The sequence below is a fragment of the Protopterus annectens genome, chromosome 3.part1, assembly GCF_019279795.1.
Source record: "Protopterus annectens isolate FY-2018-M chromosome 3.part1, PAN1.0, whole genome shotgun sequence".
Lineage (NCBI taxonomy): Eukaryota > Metazoa > Chordata > Ceratodontiformes > Protopteridae > Protopterus > Protopterus annectens.
In genome coordinates this window covers 1,853,493,622-1,853,513,817 of record NC_056732.1, presented here as the reverse complement: position 1 = coordinate 1,853,513,817, position 20,196 = coordinate 1,853,493,622, and the positions used below count along the sequence as shown (strand labels likewise).

At 39.1% G+C, this 20,196-nt stretch overlaps 1 protein-coding gene across 1 annotated transcript in view; it reads right to left on the bottom strand.

Annotated features, from left to right (window-relative positions):
- Window positions 1-4,207: 4,207 nt before the first annotated feature.
- LOC122797927 (zinc finger protein 883-like) overlaps window positions 4,208-20,196 on the bottom strand; it is a 194,648-nt gene continuing 178,659 nt past the window's right edge. Inside the window, exons 4-5 of the mRNA XM_044066446.1 lie at window positions 8,265-9,853; window positions 4,208-4,213 (exon numbers count right to left, since the gene is read on the bottom strand). Of these exons, the coding sequence (XP_043922381.1) occupies window positions 4,208-4,213; window positions 8,265-9,853 (1,595 nt within the window). The remainder of the gene's footprint in view (window positions 4,214-8,264; window positions 9,854-20,196) is intronic.

The window sequence follows — 20,196 nt, the reverse complement described above, 5'->3', positions numbered from 1 at the left end:
ATTTAGCTGCACAGTAATATATCCTGTTTAGTTCTGTTATATTACATGGATCTCTATGGACAGTCCTAATTACTGTGTTAATTTGTTTTATCAAGCTTCTGACTTTTGGGGTTTTATTAACCTTCTGCACTCTACATCTTTCATTGATCTTGATATATCTGTCTTTGTCTATTAAATCAAACAACTCTTCTTTTAATTCATTTTCTTCCATACTGAGGGCACATCCCTTGTTTTCCGTTTCCTGCGGACATTCTATAGAATGTTCTATAGCATCTTCCTGTGGCACGTTCTCTTCAATTTCATCCTGTGTAATCTGTAGTTCTGTCATATCAGAACTGCGTTTATATCACATTATCGAAAGATGAAAATAGCGAACGCTATTTCATCGGCCCCAAAACATCTAAACATGAAAATATCGAACATTCAGAACAGCGAATTTTTTCCCATGGAAAAAATTTGCTGCTCCGAAACACATACACGCAACACAAGCACATCAAACAAATGGCAACCACACATATACACTTAAATTCCTACATCTAACGCTACACTAAACTAAACATACACTACTATCTACCCACTTACTTTAACCCAAACCCTAACTCTAAGGTCCGTCACTATCGCACACTCACCTAACCCATGCCCTAACCCTAACTCACTTAAACCGCCCCTAACCATAAAGTCTGTCACTATCGCACACACACCTAACCCGCGCCCTAACCCTAACTCACTTAACCCATCCCTAACCCTAATGTACAAACAGCCACACACTTACCTGAACCCAACTCGTAACTTTCCACCACAGCGCTAAAAATTGCAAAGCCACAGAAATGGCCAACCAAATTCTTTCCCAAGGAAAGAATTTGCTGTTCTGCAGCTTTGCTATTCTTAGCGTTCGCTGAATAGTGTTCAATATCATAACATTTGAAGTTTTAATACTTTGATGTTCTGATATAGACCCTGAGAACTCACCTATCACTCCTCAACATTGACTGCATCAGTTTCCACAGTTTCCTGTTCCTTCCCTTGCTGTCTAGCTTCAAATGAATGTTTACACTGGTTTCCTGTGGAAGGCTCCAAAATATCTTGATATGGCACCTGACCAATTGTTTCCTGTTCCACTGATTTTCTCTTAATTTGGATATTCATTACTCTATCCTGTTGTGGTGTTTTCTGTACTCAATTTACTACACTGTAGCCTTCTCTTTGCAGCTGTTCCATAACCTCAATTTCTATTTCTTTGACTTCTCCATTACTAATTTCTTTTTCTACTTTTCCTCTTAGTCTTCTTATTTTTTGTATTGTAAAGTTTTCCATATCCGGATTCCTTATCCTATATTTTTCTTCAAATATCTTTGGTGCTGGTCTTTTTGTATTAGTTAATTTTTCTTTCTCCTTTGCAAATATATTGGTTTACTATTAAAATGTCGAACGGCACTACGTCGACTGTGCTATAGTCGAACACGGAAGTTCGAAAATAGTAATGTCGACGACAAAAAAACAATCTAGGACTGTGTTTTAACATGGGTCGAGGTATGGGAGAAGTTTGTAGTTCTGAATAATACTGAATACCTACCTCGACCCATGTTAAAACCATTCCTAGATTGTTTTTTTGATGTCGACATTACTATTTTTGAACTTCTGTGTTCGACTATAGTACAGTCGACGTAGTGCCGTTCGACATTTTAATAGTAAACCAAATATATTACACCATATTGAATCTCTCTTCCTTTCCCCTGTCCATATTTCTTCTTCACATGTCTCCTGATCTTCTTGCTTTTCCTTATTCTGGAGACTCGCTCCATCATGCTGTGATGTAGTCTGTTTTAGACCTTCTACATTAAATCCTTCACTTTGCAGGCACTCCATAACTTCAACTTCTATTTCTTTAACTTCTGCTTTACTAATTGTCTTTTCTACATTTTATCTTTGCGCTCTTAATCTTTTTATTGTGAAATTTTCCATATCACAATGCCTTTGCCTGTATTTCTCTTCGAATATCTTTGAGACTGCCTTCTCTATATTAGTTAACTTGTCTTTCTCCTTTGCATAAATATTGCACCATATCAAATCTATCTTTCTTTCCCATGTCCATATTTCTTTTTTATATTTTTCAAATATCTCTAGGTTTTGTTGTTTATATTTTCTCCTTCCTCAGATGATTCTTTTTCCAAACAGATCAACATTTCTTGATCTATATACTGTTTTATAATATCTGTTGTATTAATGGAAGTACATTTTTATTTGAAGCTTATGACGGTTTTTCCTGCGGAGGTATTTTTCTTTCCTTTAATTTCTCTCTTAATCGTTTTGCCTCTGATGAACCACCATATTGTTTTTGTATACAAAACTCTTGTCACACATGAATCATTTATATGGCTTCTGTGCACTATGGATATACTGATGTCTCAGCAAGCCACACTTCTGTACAAAACTCTTGTCACAAATTGTAATTTATATGGCTTCTGTGCACTGTGGATATATTGTGTCACCAAGTGACTCTTCTTTACAATACTCTTGTCACATGTGGTGCATTTATATGGCTTCTGCCTTTTTTAAATTTCTCCAAGTCTTTTGGGTTTCTAATACCATAATGAGAATGGACTGCATTCGTAAGTCAAAGTACGATTAAAGTTCATGAAATTAATATTGTTTCACTCTTTGACATTAGCCTAAAGCACTCTTCAGAGCACCCGCAATGTGCCTAGTAATGGCTCCTTCTGCAGTTCGTACTGTGTTACATGAATTGGTAACATATCTAAATATGATTGTAAATTATTTTTTTATAAGACCAGTTGCTCCTGCTACTACTTAACTGTCTGGGTATCTTTCTTCCACATGGCTCTCATTTCTGCCTGCAGATCCAGGTATTTTTATGACTTTGTTTCTCTCTGTACACAAGACGCTATAGTCACTGGGTGTGGTGATTTCAATGATCAATGCTACTTTTGTCTTCTTTTCTTGGACCACTGTATATATATATATATATATATATCCATTTTTCTAGCATTTATCTTTTGAACTATTGGTATTGGGTGATCCCATGTGATATAAACTTCAGAATTTTCTATGATTCTTTGTGGTTCATGCTTCCAGTGTTTTTCAGCCACTTTGATACCATAATATTTGCACAATCTCCAGTGTAACAGTCTCTGCCACGTTATTATGCCTTTCAGTATACAGTCCCTCTGCCATTAATGCATTGCAACCAGCAACAAGATGTGCAACTGTTTCCATTTCAGTTTTACAAAACCTACATTTGTCTTTTTCTCCCACATGTTCAGTGGACTTTGTAAACCAGCGTGTATGTAGCCCACTATCTTGGGCTGCCAATATTAAGCTTTCATTTCTTGATGTGAATTCACCTCTCCTTAAACATTCCTGCATTCATTCTTGATCAACAAGAGGCTCTTCCAGAACTTTTCTACACTTGCAACTATATTTATGTTTTTTTCAACATTTCTTGCCTTCTCATCTGGTCCTTCACCTTATATTCTTTCTTTTGTTTTTTAGCACATCCAGTTGCTGTCTGGTTTTTATCTACTTCTGGTATAATTTCCATTCCTGCTTGATATCGATATGCTTCTGCTCAATTAAGCTGAGATGTCATCTTAGATTTATTCTCCTCATGTTTCAGAGCGTTCACTACATGTGGATCCTGTGAGGTCAGCAGATATGTGTGGAGTCCCATGATTGCAGATTTATACATGTAATCAATTTCAAGGAGGCCCATCCCTCCTTCGGAGCGGGGCATATATAATCTTGGCATACAGTGATTTTTATAAATCATTTGGTAAGCATGAAGCATCCTTCTTGTTTTAATATCCAATGTATCCAACACTTTTTGGGGCCAGTCAATCACTCCAAAAGTATAAGTTAGGACAGGAAGAGCAAATTGATTTATGGCTTCAATCTTGTTCCTAGATGTCAGTGCTGTTTTCAGGATTAATTTAAGTTTTCTAAAGTACTCCTTACTGAGCTTTATTTGCATCCTTCATCAATTCCCAAGTATTTATACACTCCCTCTTGCTCATGTTCTTTTATATCACATTCTTGTCCCAAACGTATCTTCTCCCGGTGTTGCAGTTTACTCTTTTAAAGGTTGCTTTTGCACATTTATCAAAACCAAATGACATTCCAATATCACCTGAAAAAGTTTTGACAATCTGCAGCTGTGCTTTCAGTTCCTCATGTGATGAGCTACACAATTTTAAATCTTTGACAAAGAGAAGATAAGAAGTCATTAGACTTTGCTGTTTTCTAGAAGCCAAATTGTAGCCATGGCCTAAGCTGTCTGACATTTTTAATTTCTCCAAGTCTTTTGGGTTTCTAATACTATGACGGGAATGGCCCCCATTGCTAAGTCAAAGCACGATTAAAGTTCATGAAATTAGAATTGTTCCACTCTTTGATGTTAGCCAAAAGTGCTCTTCGCAGCACCCGCAATGTGCCCAGTAATGACTCCTTCTGCAATTCGTACGGTGTTACATGAATTGGTAACATATCTAAATACGATTGTAAATTCTTTTTTATAAGACCAGTTGTTCCTACTACTATTGGAACTGTCTCGGTATCTTTCTTCCACATGGCTCTCATTTCTGCCTGCAGATTGAGGTATTTTATGACTTTGTTTCTCTTTATACCCAAGACACTGTAGTCACTAGGTGTGGCGGTTTCAATGATCAATGCTACTTTTGTCTTCTTTTCTTGGACCACTATATCTGGTTTTCTAGCATCTATCTTATGGACTGTTGGTATTGGGTGATCCCATGTGATATAAACTTCATCATTTTCTATGATTCTCTGTGGCTCATTTTTCCAGTGTTTTTCAGCCACTTCGATACCATAATGTTTACACAATCACCAGTGTAACAATCTCGCCACATTATTATGCCTTTCAGTATACAGTCCCTCTGCCATTAGAGAGTCGCAACCAGCAATAAGGTGTGTGACTGTTTCCAATTTGATTCCACAAAACCTACATATGTCTGTTTCTCCCAAATGTTCAATGGACTTAGTAAACCAGCGTGTACGTAGCCCACTGTCTTGGGCTTCCAATATTAACCATTCATTTCTTGATGTAAATTCACCTCTCCTTAACCATTCCAAAACTATAAGTTAGGACAGGAAGAGCAAATTGATTTATAGCTTGGATCTTGTTCTTTTTTAAAGGTTGCTTTTGCACATTTATCAAGACCAAATAACATTCCAATATCATCTGAAAAAGTTTTGACAACCTGCAGCTGTGCTTTCAGTTCCTCATCTGATGAGCTATACAGTTTTAAATCAGACAAAGAGAAGATGAGAAGTCTTTAGACTTTGTTGTTTTCTAGAAGCCAAATTATAGCAATGGCCTAAGCTGTTAAGTAAACAGCTTAATGGGTTAATGGCAAGGCAGAATAGCAAGGGTGACAGAGAGTCACCCTGGAAAATCCCCCTTTGAATTTTTATCCCTGGGGTAATAATATGTCCTTTATCATGGATTAATTGCAAAGTGGTCTGCCACTCTTTCACGGTTACTGTAATGTAGTCAATCAGTGTAGGGTGTATCTTATACATTTTTAAGCACTCTTTTATCCATGAATGTGAGATACTATCAAATGCTTTTTTGTAGTCAATCCATGCCATACTTAGGTTCTTCCCCTTCTTATAGTTCTCCACTATAACATTGTTTAACAACAAATGGTCCTGTGTTCCATATGACTTTCTTTTATTGCCCTTTTGTTCTACTGCCAGAATTGAGTTTTCTTCTAAATGACTATAAACTCTGTCGCCGTCAATTCCCATGTATATTTTGTACGTCGTTGGAAGACAAGTTATTGTTCTATAATTTTTAGGGTAGCTTGCAGGTTCACTCTTAAGTAGGAGCATTGTTTTTCCTGTTGTTAACCAGTGTGGTGTCTGTTCGGAGTGTGCATATAAATAGTTCTTACTCATGGCTAAATCCTCGGCAAAGAAGTTAATACTTTAAGCCAAAAGTTAGGTACTGCATCAGGGCCTGGGGTTTTCCAGTTAGAGGCTTTTCTCAACTTTATTTCAATCTCTCTGGCTGTTATTCTCTATAAAACTTTTTGAGTTATCAGTAAATTGTTTATTTTGTGTTTTTCCCTAATATTTATCTTTGTATCTTCTAAGTCTTTCTGCCTGTTTTGAAACTTTCAGTTTGTTATCTCTGATAGTGCATAATAGATCCTAGTCTGTTCTAATAGTGCGCATTGCTTTTATCACATCTATCTTTCTTAATATTTTTGTTGATCTGTTTCCTCTTCTATAATCTTCTAACAATGACACTTCTTGTCTTATCTGCTTTATAGTTTTCTCTATTCGATATTTCCATGATGGTATTGCTTTCGCCCCCTCTTTTCCCTCGCTACTCTATGTTCCTGTGGTAGAACTTTACCAGTTATTAATTTAGCAGCACGGTAATATATTCTGTTTACTTCTGTTATATCGCATGGATCTCTATGGACAGTCCTAATTATTGTGTTCATTTGTTTTATCAGACTTCTGACTTTTGGGGTTTTATTGACCTTCTGCAGTCTATTTCTCTCATTGATCTTGATATATCTGTCTTTGTCTATTAAATCAAGCAACTCTTCTCCTAACTCCTTTTCTTCCATACTGAGGGCACATCCCTTGTTTTCCATTTCCTGCGGGCATTTTATAGAATGTTCTATAGCATCTTCCTCTGGCACATTCTTTCCAATTTCATCCTGTCATATGTTGTTTTGTCATATGAGAACTCACTGGCCTGTCTCTCCTCAACTTGACTGTGTCAGGGTTTCCACAGTTTCCTGTTCCTTTCCTTACTGTCTAGCTTCAAGTGAACTTTTATAGTGGTTTCCTGTGGAAGGCTCCAAAATATCTTGATATGGCACCTGACCAGTTATTTCCTGTTCCACTGGTTTCCCCTTAATTTGGATATCCATTGCTCTATCCTGTTGTGGTGCTTTCTGCATTTGATTTTCTACACTGAATCCTTCACTTTGCAGCTGTTCCATTACTTCAATTTCTATTTCTTTGACTTCTCCATTACTTATCTCTTTTTCTGCTTTTCCTCTTAGTCTTCTTATTTTTTGTATTGTAAAGTTTTCCATATCCAGATTCCTTTCCCTATATTTTTCTTCAAATATCTTTGGTGCTGCTCTTTTTGTATTAGTTAGTTTTACTTTCTCCTTTGTATAAATATTACACCATATTAAATATCTTTTCCTTTCCCATGTCCATATTTCTTCTTCACGTCTCCTGATCTTCTTGCTTTTCCTTATTCTGGATACTCACTCCATCATGCTGTGATGTAGTCTGTTTTAGACCTTCTACATTAAATCATTCACTTCACAGGCACTCCATAACTTCAACTTCTATTTCTTTAACTTCTGCTTACTAATCGTCTTTTCTACATTAAATCTTTGTGCTTTTAGTCTTTTTGTTGTGAAATTTTCCATATCTGAATGCCTTTGCCTGTATTTTTCTTCGAATATCTTTGAGTCTGCTTTCTCCATATTAGTTAACTTGGCTTTCTCCTTTGCATAAATATTGCACCATATCAAATCTCTCTTTCTTTCCCATGTCCATATTGCTTTTTCATATTTTTCAAATATCTCTAGGTTTTGTTGTTTATATTTTCTCACTTCCTCAGAGGCTCCTTTTTCCAAAGAGATCAAAGTTACTTGATCTATATACTGTTTTTCGAAAATCTGTTGTATTAATGAACGCAAATTTTTATTTGAAGCTTGTGAGAGTTTTTTTCTGAGGAAGTATTTTTCTTTCCTCTAATTTTTCTCTTAATTGTTTTGTATAGCTTGTGTCTGGAAATGCTGGGCTTTTTACATAATAGTAACAATACATAATTTCTTTCTTATCCTCAATAGTCCACTCTGTCGTCTTTATGGCTCTTCTTTGGCCAATCAATTTTTGTCATTTTTGTGGACTACTACTTCCTTCTACAACAGGGTGGGCATCCTCCCCCTGAGCCTGGTCCTATTGTAGGAATGTTTCTGTATTTTGAGGTTTCTACACTGTCATTTTTTCCAGTCCTGGCACCAGTGCACCTACCATGATTGGGCACTTTTTTATGCTGGATCTTGTCTACCTGGCTATCTTCTTTTATTTTTTATTTACTTCTGTCCATGATATATGCTATATAAATACAGTCTATATATCAATGTCGCCTTAGTGAGATTTTGTGAAAAACAAGGTTCGCCTCATGAAGGTACTCACCAAGACTTGAGGATGAATTCGATTTCAGCAATACTACTCTCATTTACTTGCTGAGTTTTCATCTCTCCATCCAGACCCCCGGATGTCTGCCCACTGTGGATCCTCTGATGAGCCACCATATTGTTTCTGTATACAAAACTCTTGTCACACATGGAGCATTTATATGGCTTCTGCCCACTGTGGCTCCTCTGATGAGCCACCATATTGTTTTTGTATCCAAAACTCTTGTCACACATGGAGCATTTATATGGCTTCTGAGCACTATGGGTATACTGATGTCTCACCAAGCCACACTTCCGTACAAAACCCTTGTCACAAATTGTACATTTATAAGGCTTCTGTGCACTGTGGATATATTGATGTGTCACCAAGAGACTTTTCTTTACAAAACTCTTGTCACACGTGGTACATTTATATGGTTTCCGCCCAGTATGCACACTCTGATGGTATATCAGTTGACACTTCTCCACAAAACTCTTGTCACACATGGTGCATTTATATGGCTTCTGCCCACTGTGACAATACTGATGTCTCACCAAGCACATCTTCTGTACAAAACTCTTGTCACAAATTGCACATTTATAAGGCTTCTGCTCACTATGGATATACTGGTGTGTCACCAAGCAACTCTTCTTTACAAAACTCTTGTCACACGTGGTACATTTAAATGGTTTCTGCCCAGTATGCACATTCTGATGGTATACTATTTGACTTTTGTTCCCAAAACTCTTGTCACACATGGTGCATTTATATGGTTTCTGTGCTGTATGCATCTTCTGATGATGTACCAGTTGTTTTTTCTGTATAAAACTCTTGTCACACATGGTACATTTAAATGGCTTCTGGCCATTATGGACATACTGATGTCTCACCATATAACTATTCTTTACAAAACTCTTGTCACACGTGGTACATTTATATGGTTTCTGCCCAGTATGCACATTCTGATGGTATACCAATTGACTCTTCTGTACAAAACTCTTGTCACACATGGTGCATTTATATGGCTTCTGCCCGCAGTATTTCCTCTGATGACTCACCATATTGCCTTTGTATGCAAAACTCTTGTCACATGTGGTACATTTATAGGGTTTTAGGCTAGTATGGATACTCTGATGATCATTTTGCCAAACATGGGCACCCGGAAGTACTGTTATGTCACTATTCTGTGTAAAACTTTGGCCACATGCATTAAAGGGATTCTGATCGGTACTAATAAGCTTTTGCAGTGCTAAGGTTTTTCGACCTATAAAACCTTTGGCATTCATAGCACCTTTATGCAAAGTTTGCCTAATTGGCATTTCTTTATGTGTTGGTGAGGTATTCTTTTGCCTTTCCCCACTGTCAAGTTGATGACCAGTTACACTGTTACTACCAAATGCTAGACTGTTGCTATGATTAAGCTGGCTACATGGCATTTCTTCTGATTCAATTTGCAGATGCTTTTCTAATTCAGTTTTCATGACAAAGTCCTCATTACTTTGTTTACAGTTACCATGCCTTGTTTCCATCTTCACTGGGTCTTGCCTTATGATAAACATCTCATCAGGCAGAGCTCGTAAACATTCTGCATCCTGGAGTTTCCCATAGGATAACTGCAGACTCTGGATGATTCTGGTTTCTACATTTCTGGTCACTTAAAAGAAAAAAAAAATAGTGTGATAAAATATAATCAACTGCACAGAAGACTTTTCTTACAGCTTAAATTGCAAACCCTCTAGGTATGTTAGTGTATCCGCACAAACACACATCTTTTTAATGCCTAATCACAGTAAACAATAAACTGCTGTCACAAAGAATTCCAATAATGAAAAGGTCTCCAACAAAAACCTGCTATGCCCTCTCACCCTGCCATTTAAAATGTGTTAACTGATTTGTGGTTGATTTTATTATCTTTTGTTCGTGTTTCCAACAATATATCTGATGGGCTTTGCATCTACATGTTCTACATAAAATTATGTAAATTCCTTATAACTACACTAACTTTCCAGAAAAGCATCATTGGTGTTCTTAGTCAAATGTTTAAAAATAACTCTCCCCAGGAGGCAAGGACAAGGCAGGCTAAATATAATCAGAGTAAGAGAAATCAGAATTAGCCTAACTTTCAAATACTTAAATTCTGATACTTTATAATATGAAAGTTTTAAAAGTTTCTTCCCATAAAACTAGAGATAAAACATACCTACAACAAAATAAGTATGTCATTCCATTTAACATATTTTGGAAACAGTAGGCATTAAACAACTTGACTCCAAACTTTAATTCAGCTACAAAATAATTATATAATTACCTGGATGACAATTAACTGGTAAAGTGTATTTATTTAACACTGATAGCACTAAATACAACAAAAATAGGAAAATACTGAAGCTCTGTGTTCTATTGTTTAATGTATTAAATAAGTACCATCATTAAGCAAAAGTCCGTCTTTTGAAAATCGGCAATGTCTATTTAACAATGATGCTCAAAGTTGAACACACTGCAAATGGATGCTGAGTGAATTAAACACGGAAAACTGACTAAAATACATCAGAATATTTTATTATTTTATTTTATTTTACATTTATTGACTGGGCTAGTCTAACTGGATGTATGTCCATTTTCAGCAGAGGCCCGGGGAGATAAGCTCGACTTAAAAAGATTAACAAAAAGATTAACATAAAATTATTTAGCATATAAATGCATGTACAGAAATTATTTGCAGATTATTACATAACATTTCAATTGTTGAATACAAAAATTATTGCAGAACATTAGATAAATTTGCTATAAACTCTATTCTCAAGGAAATGGTTTTTTTTTTGGGTTTTTTTTTTTTTTTTTTTTTTTGTGGAGATTAGTCCATGAAAGTAAAAGTAAGGTTGAGAAATACTGGGTCAGCAGTGATGATGATAGCAATGCCATTTTTTATTAGTCTGGGTTTGTACAGGGGCATAACCAGTGTGTTTTCAGGTAAAGTTTAATTTTTTGTTTAAATAGTGATAAAGAGGACAGTGATGTCAGTTCTTTTGAAAGTTGGTTCCAGTATTTTCCAACAGCATTAGAGAACAGAGAGTCACCAGAGATATTGTTGGATATACTTGTGGATACTAGTAATTTCTTGGATGAGCATAAGGTATTAAGGTTTTTATATGTGGTAAAAAGGTTTGATAGTATTGGAGTTCTAGTTGGTTGGAAGAGGGTTTTATGGGCAATAGTAAGTTGGTTATAATGGAGTTGATTTTGTAGCTCATGCCAGCCTAGCTGTTTCAGATTATGACAGTGGTAGGTCCTGAAAGAGGAAGATGTGGTACATCTAGCTATGTTATAAGAGTTTGACAGCTTGTTGAGGTTGTTTTTGGTCAAATTTGTGTATATGGATGAAGCATAGAGGAGTGTGGAGATTAAATGGGTATGGGCAATAGAAGTTCTGGCTTGAAGAGTAAGGAATGGCTTTATCCTATAAAGGGAGCCCAGTTTTCTATTTACAGTTTTTATAGTATTGTTAATGTGAGTTTCATAGGTGAGGTTGTTATCTATTGTTATACCTAGAAGTTTAGTGGTTAGGTCTGGAGATATAATGGTACCATTATTGGATATGACTGAGAAGTTTATTGGACTGGACTTGCGGGTGGGTGTGAAGAGCAATTGTTTTGTCTTTTTGGGGTTCAAGAGGAGGCATCATTGTAAAAAACAGTTTTCTACTATAGTAAACATTTTCTGGGTTAAGGACTATAGTTCAGATGAGGATTTAGCTGAGCAGATGATTGTAGAATCATCTGCATATTGAATACAGGTAGCTTGAGTAATTGCTAGGTGAAGGTCATTTATATAGATTGAGAATAGGAGGGGACCAAGAATTGAGCCCTGAGGGATTCCTAGTGTAACAGGGAGATGTGAAGATAAGTTATTGTCCCAAAGCACAGCTTGTTGCCTGTTGTTAAGGTACGATTGGAACCACTGAATAACCATTGAATCTATTGAAAGAGATTTTAGTACATTTATAATAAATGGTGGTTAACCATATCAAAAGCTTTGGAAAGGTCAATAAAGCGTGCTGAGGAGAGGATGTTGTTATTATTGTTATGATTGATACTATCAGAGAAGGATAGGAGAGCAGTGGTAGTACTATGAAATGGTCTAAAGCCATGTTGGCAATTTGTAAGTAGATTGTTTTGCAGTAAGTGATCTTTTAGTTGTTAATGGATACATCTTTCCATTATTTTAGCTAAAGGAGAAAGTAATGCTATTGGGCGGTAGTTGGAGTATTCGTTAGAATTGCCACCTTTGTGTAGGGGGATGATGTGGGAGATTTTCCAGATGGCAGGAATATTTCCTTCTTTTAAGGTTGTATTTATCAGGATTGATATTGGATAGGCTATAGCTTTGGCAGCTTTTTGGAGATATTCTGCTGGTAGTTTACCGGCTGATGGGGTTGATGGCTTAAGTTTTTGTAGAAGATTACAGATAAGGTGAGTTGGGACTGGTTGCCAGTGGAATATAGGGAGTGAATTTGTTGCAGAATTTGGGTGACTGGAATCCTGAGTTGTTATTTGATTGGCCAGTGATTGGATGGCCTCTCTGAAGAAGGTATTAAAGGCGTTTGCTGTTTGTTTGGGATTTTTGGGGTTGGCTCCTGTAGGGGGCGGTGTAGTGGAGTGACCAGGGTGAAGAAGTTTGTTAATGCTGGGCCATAACTTTTGTGGATTCCTTTGGTTTGTTTGCTGGAGATGAAAGTAAACGTTTTTTTTTGTCCAAGAGAATGGCTTTTTTGTATTATTTCTCATTTGTTTAAATTTAAGTTGGTCTGCGGGTTGCTTAATAGATCTCCATAGAGCCCAGAATTTGTTTCTAAGTAGGATTTTCTGTCTGGTTTCCTTAGTGAGCCATGAGGCTGGCTTAGACTTAGTTCTGATAGTACGCTTAGGTGCATGATAGTCTAGGATTGTTAAGAATTTAGAAGTAAAGTAATTCACTGCATCGTCTAGAGGGAAGTGTTTTATGGATGTCCAATCACATGCTCTAAGTTCACTTTGGAAATAGTCAGGATTAAAGTTTTTATTGGTTCTAATTGTTCTAAGAGTGGTTGGGTTAGGAGTAGTTGTCTTATGCCTAATGATAAAAATAATATTTCTCGTTCTCTCTCTAACTTCAATAAATACTGAAATGTTTCTGCTGTTACCTCCGTATATATGAAGTACTCACTACAAACTGAACAGGGACATGTGGAGCCTGGTTTACATAAAGGCATGCCAGACATGTTGAAATGACCACCGATGTGATGATCTGTTATGTACTTCTCTGACTGCCTGCAACAGAATTCATAAATACCCCTGAAGATGCTTTATGATGCAGTATTGCGGTACTGTTGGCCTGGGTTGACCACTGGTGCTGTAAAAATATACAAAATCATCCCTGTAGAGCAACACAATCCTGTTTTTATGAAACAAGTATTTATCCAGCACACCCCTCCCACCACAGTGCTAAAAACTCAAACTGTACGGTCATCTTTCAGTTTTTATCACCATGATCATCCCCTACAGCTTGTGCTGCGTGAAAACCCAGTCCCTGCTGATGCACAGACCCATCTTCTCCTAATAATCATGACTGACTTCTCTAAGTGAAAACAAGGAATTCCTGATAACACAGTTGAGCAGAATTGTTTTTATATTTATTTATTTTATTTGACATTTGTTAACTGAGATAATCCGACTGGGTCACAGAACCCACTTTCAGAGGAGGCCAGGGGAGGAAAAACTCCACATTTAGGTACTTACAATTTTTACAACACTCGTTTAGATAACACAAACAATTACAAGCAGGGGCCCTGGGAAACTAACCATTTCAGGCTGCCTGGGTCCATTAGAGACAGAGACATAGGTGCCAAACCAGGGATGAATTTTCATTTCTCCACCTGATTGTCCAAGTTACACTCGACTTGAGTTAGGGAGGAACTCTGCTTCACATAGACTGAGTAAAATAGATTTATAAATACTTTACAGTCATGACCATTTACACAATGTTCTTCGTGTTTCACTGTTGCAGTCATCACATTTGGGTTATCTGCTTGCAGTAGCCCTCATTCGGCCTGATTATCAAAGTCTTGGGTCCTTTGTCGGTTGCTGTCTCATCTTCCATGACGTCAGGTAGTCAGGGGTATAAAGCATGCAGCTGATGCCATTTTATCAGTCTTTCTTGATGTGCGATGACCGAAGCAAAAGCAGTTCGCAAGTGTGGGTTGGGCAACTCTTGAAATTTTCATTTTCTAGTTTCAGAACCGGAGTCTTCAACTAAGCTAAGTACCCCATTGGGGAAACTTTTTCTTGCTCTAAACCGATGTCAGTAAAAGTTAATAATTGTATTTCTTGTGGAAAGCAAATACCTCATAAAGATTTTCATTTGTACTGCATTCCTTGCTTAGGCCCTGACCAAAATGTACCTCACTGTCGGTTTTGTGCCTTAGTTAAACAACAAACTATTTGTCGTCGGTTTATTTACGCTTCTAAATATTTTGGTACTCAGTTCAATTATCCAGATATGGCTTCGGTAAGCCATTTGACTACCGACATTCTGAAAAAACGCAAAGATAAAGACAGAGACAGACCGCATAAGTCCAAAGCGGACGACAACGCTTCTCCTAAGCTAGTCACCAGTTCTCCGGTACTCAGTGAGGCGCTTTCGCAGCCCCTGATACTTGCTAATTCAGATTCGCAGGCCTCTACTGAGACCCATTTGGAGTCCAGTATGCCGCGAGATGCTTCAACTGTGGAACCTGCGGATGTCTCTACCTTGGATGGGTCTGGAGCCACTGTGCAGGGACCGGCTTCCGAGGGTGTATTCAGGCCTACTGACTTGCATATTAAACCGGCGCCATCTTCTTCTTCAAGGCCTAAAACTCAATCCATGCATTGAAAACTGACACCCAGACTGCATGGTCAGGCCTCCATGCCTAAAAAACAAATTATAAGAATGGCTGAAGACCTTATTACTTTAATCAGGGGAAGCCACCCTTCCCCCTCTAAGAGACCTAGGACTGAGTTTGCTTATGATTCTTCTGATCAGCCTCTGAAATTTCTGTTTCCTCTGTTGACCAGGATTTACCCTTATCTACTTATGAGGATTCTGATGCAGAGGACTCTATTCCCTCTGCTTCCCCTCCAGAGGATTTCTCTTTTGGTGAAACCTTACATACTCTTAGGGAGCATTTTTGCTGGGAAAGTCAGGATTACTCTGACTTTAAAAAGAGGCTTAGGGATTTTTTTACTCCTGCCCCATCATAGGCCTTTAGCTATCCCTTGTACTGGACATTGTTGATTATGCCTTTTTGGAATCTAGCTTGGCCCCTGACTCTTTACCTCCTGCTCCCAGAAAACCTGATAGATATTACAGGGTTCCTGACTCTCACAAGTTCCTCTTTAAAAATCCTACTGTGGATCCTGAGACCATCTCACAGGGACCCAAGGGCATTAAGGTTACTACTGCCAAAAATCCTACCCCCTCTGATATAGATTCCAGGGTGCTGGATAGATGGGGTAAGAAGGTTTACACTTCTGCAACCTTGGCCATTAGGGCCTTAAACTGCCAGTTTCATATGTTATAGTATCAGTAGCATATTATTGGATTGCTTAAACAAAAAATTATGTTGATTCCTGACTGCTGAAAATAAAGATTTACAGGATTTAATGAATTCTGCTGAACTAGTTGGAAAACATACTTTGCAATGTGGTTTTGATTCACTAGAGGCATCTTGCAGGGCTGCTGTCACTGGGTCTGTACTTAGAAGGCATGCTTGGCTTAAGGAGCAATCTTTGCCAGATCATGTTACAGCTAAATTGCTGGATGGTCCCTTAAACCAAGACCGCCTGTTTGGCAACAAAGCAGAAGAAGTACTTAAAAAGATGGAGGAAAAAGCTAAATCTATGCAAACTGTTAAAGATTTCCTGCAAGTACAGCCTCCCAGATTTAGTAGGCATTGGCCCTCTAAAAATTGGTCCTTTCCTGCCTCTTCCAGGCCTTCTCAGTCCAAACCCAGAACCAGCAGAACACCCAGGCTTCACTCCCAAGGCGCTCACAGAACTTAGCAGTGGGGTGCTCCCACTTCCAAGGCAGGGAGTGGTAAGACTCCCCCTATGATAAACTGTCTCAATGACTTAGATTTAAATCTTCCAAACCCTGCACAACTGACTGTTCCTTTAGGGGGAAAGATTGCCCTGCAGGCAAAAAACTGGGATCTCATTACCCAGGACAAATGGGTTTTAAATATAGTTTCCCAAGGATACAGATTCCACTTCCACTCCTTACTAATCCCAAACAGTTGGCCAGATCTAACCCCAGATCAGTGGGCAGAGGCTCAAAAGCAATTTCTCTCTCTCCTCTAAGTATCAGGGCTATTCATCCTGTCCCAGAAGAAGAATGGGGACAAGGCTTCTACTCAAGACTTTTCCTGGTTCCCAAAAAGGAAAATTCCTGGCGTCCCATCCTGGACCTTTCTATCCTAAACACATTTTGGTGATTCCAAAATTCAAGATGCTAACTCTTCATCATGCTAGGCAAAGATGCCTGGTTGGCAACAGTGGATTTAAAGGAAGCATACCTGCACATCCCAATAAGGGAATCTTGCAGAAGATACCTACACTTCAAAGCAGGCTACATGCACTATCAGTTCTCTGCACTGTCCTTTGGCTTATCTACTGCGCCCAGGGTATTCACAAAGTGCCTAGCTCCAGTCATTGCATTTTGCAGCCAAAGAAATATTCAAATATACCCATACCTGGACGATTGTCTAATTCAGGCAGAAATAAATCATCTGGCATTTGTAAAGAAATTGCTAACTTCTCTGGGGTACACCATAAATGAAAAGAAATCACATCTTGTACCCTGCCAACAAATTGTATTCATGGGAGCAAGCTTGAATACAACTTCACAGATGACCTACCTCACGCCAGAGAAACAAGTTCATTTGACAGCCTACTTCAAACTACTGGCTGCAAAGACCCAGCAATCTGCAAGGAAAATACTGCAAGGCCTGGGGTTCATGGCCTCCTGCATTCTACTAATTCCATATGCAAGACTGCATATGACAAAACTACAATAGTATCTAAACAGCCTATGGTGTCAACATTCTCAGGATCTAGAATCAATGATTCCTATCATACCTTGTCTACAGATAGAGTTCCTTTGGTGGGTAGATGCCTGCCACCAAAACAAGGGACTGACATTCACTCTACCCCCTGCCACCCAAACCCTAACACAGATGCATCAGATTTTGCATGGGGGGCTCACTTGACAAGGAAGTGCATTCAGGGCAAATGGAACCCAAGTCAAATGCACCTGCATATCAATCAAAAGGAAATGTTAGCTGTACAGAATGCTCTGACAGCCTTTAAGGACCACATTCTTCCAGGACAATTATTGGTAAAGATGGACAACACCACTGTTATGTGGTACACAAACAAGCAGGTGGGAACCCACTCATACCCTCTCTGCAGACTAGCCATGGCTCTGTGGAACACAGCCTTGAGCTACCAAGTGCACCTACAAGCTCAATTCCTGCCAGGAAAGCTAAATACACTGGCAGACGACCTAAGCAGAAATCTCATGGACCCACATGAGTGGAAACTGGAACCAAAGATATTCAACATGTTGAGAAACAAATGGGGCAGCCCAGAGATAGACCTGTTTGCCTCCCCCCAGAACTACCAATTGGACAAATTCTGCACAAGGACTCCCCACAAACAAGCTTGGAAAATGGATGCCCTGTCCTTCACCTGGAAAAACCTATCAGTTTATGCCTTCCTCCTCTGCCTCTCCTCTCCAAGGTACTACTCAAGATCAAGCAGGACAAACCAAGGACTATACTGATTGCACCAGACTGGCCATGCCAACACTGGTACCCACTCTTGCGCAGTGTGTCACTGCTGGCACCATGACACCTGCCTCAGACCCCTGCCCTGCTGTCCCAGCAGGAGGTCCAGATTCTGCACCCACAGCTTCAAACCCTGAACCTGGCAGCCTGGCTAATTACCTGATCTCTCCATTACCATCCCTCAGTAAGCAAGTGATGGATGTCATTCTGGAGGCAATGAGGCCTAGTACTAGAAAATCCAATGCTGAAAAATGGAAAAGATTCTGTTCCTGGAGCCAAACTCAGGGGATGGGCACAGCTGCGCCCAATTTACCGCACATTCTTCAATACTTAACTGAGATGCTTCACAAGGGCCTTTCCTTTTCCTCCATCAAAATTCATGCCTCAGCCATTTCAGCTCATTACAATACAGAACCACCTCTCTTCTCTCATCCACTGCTGAAGCAGTTCCTCAGAGGAAGACCACCCAGGACAACCCCTACTCCAGCCTGGGACCTTAACTTTCTATTGGAAAAGCTCATCCTACCTCCTTTTGAGCCAGCTGCAAATGCAGAATTGTAATTCCTTTCTTGGGAAACAACCTTCCTTTTAGCCATCACTTCAGCAAGAAGAGTGTCTGAATTATAAGCCCTCATGGCAGTGGAGCCTTTCATCATCTTTCATGCGGACAGGGTGTCCCTCAGGACCAATCCCTCCTTCATGCCCAAGGTGGTATCCAGTGTGGCCCTTATTCAGTCCATTCATTTGCCAGCCTTCTTTCTAATCCACAGAACAAAGGGGAATGAATACTGCACTCCTTGGATGTGCACAGACATCTTAGATTTTACTTGGACAGGACTAAACCTCTCAGGAAATCTGAACAGCTGCTGGTTGCATTTGTTGCAGGGGCAGAGGGGAAGGCCATTTCAAAGCAAACCATTTCTAAGTGGATAAGCCATTGCATTCATTTCTGCTATAAGCACCATGGAAAACCTACCCCACAGGGGATAAGACCTCTTTCCACCAGGGCTGCATCTACCTCTACAGCCTTTCTCAGAGGTGTCTCTACCAAGGACATCCTAGAAGCTGCTACCTGGAGATCTGTACGTACCTTCACCAAGCATTACCACTTGCCAATTTTTTCTAAATCCAGAGCTGACTTTGTCACTGCAATCTTGCAGGGCCTTATAGCTGGTCATAATGCTATATAATTGCCTCCTCCCATCCTTAGCTTTGGGAATCTACCCAAATGTGATGACTGCAACAGTGAAACACGAAGAACATAGTACAGTTGTGTACACTTACCATAATGTAGATGTTCAAGTGTATTCACTGTTGCAGTCCTGGTTACCCTCCCTCCTGCCCCCTGACTTCTATTGACTATACCTCTCTTCTTGTTTACTATGCTTAAAGCTTTCTGGTGTATTTGCTTTTTGTTGGAGGTGTAACCTTGTATATAACTGCTTCCCATTGTGGGGACACCTGACATCTGGGGCATGAAAAACTGATAAAATGGCATCGGCTGCATGCTTTATACCCCTGACTACCTGACGTCATGGAAGATGAGACAGCAACCCATGCAGGACCCAAGACTTTGATAATCAGGTCGACTGGGGGCTACTGCAAGCAGATAACCCAAATGTGATGACTGCAACAGTGAATACACTCGAACATCTACATTTATGGTAAGTGTACACAACTGTACTTTGCTAGTGACTACTATCTCAGGCTGCACAGCCTTTCTCCAGGAGGGCCACACCAGCCAGTTCTGGAGTAAGTGCGTGGCTACCCATCCAGTAATCTGGATTATTTTTAAAGGAAGATAGTGAGTTGCATTGCTTAACATGCAGGGAAGTATACCGTAAAAGGTTAAGGAGGCACTGGGTTACAAAAACCTGTCCCTCCGCTATGTCTTGTTTATCTGCTGGTGAAGATTTCCATTCTTGCTTTTAGTGTTAGGGAGCCATTGGATTTATGGAGATACTGGACGTCCTGGACAATCTGGTCTCTAATGGCATGGTAAGCAAGCCAGAGATGGGCCCTAAAAAGTCTGTAAAACACTGAATACAGAGATAAAGCTTCATACCTCCCCTACATATCACTGACCTTCTCAAGGTCCTCATCTACTTACCTCAAACATGTACCTCTCCCCTCCA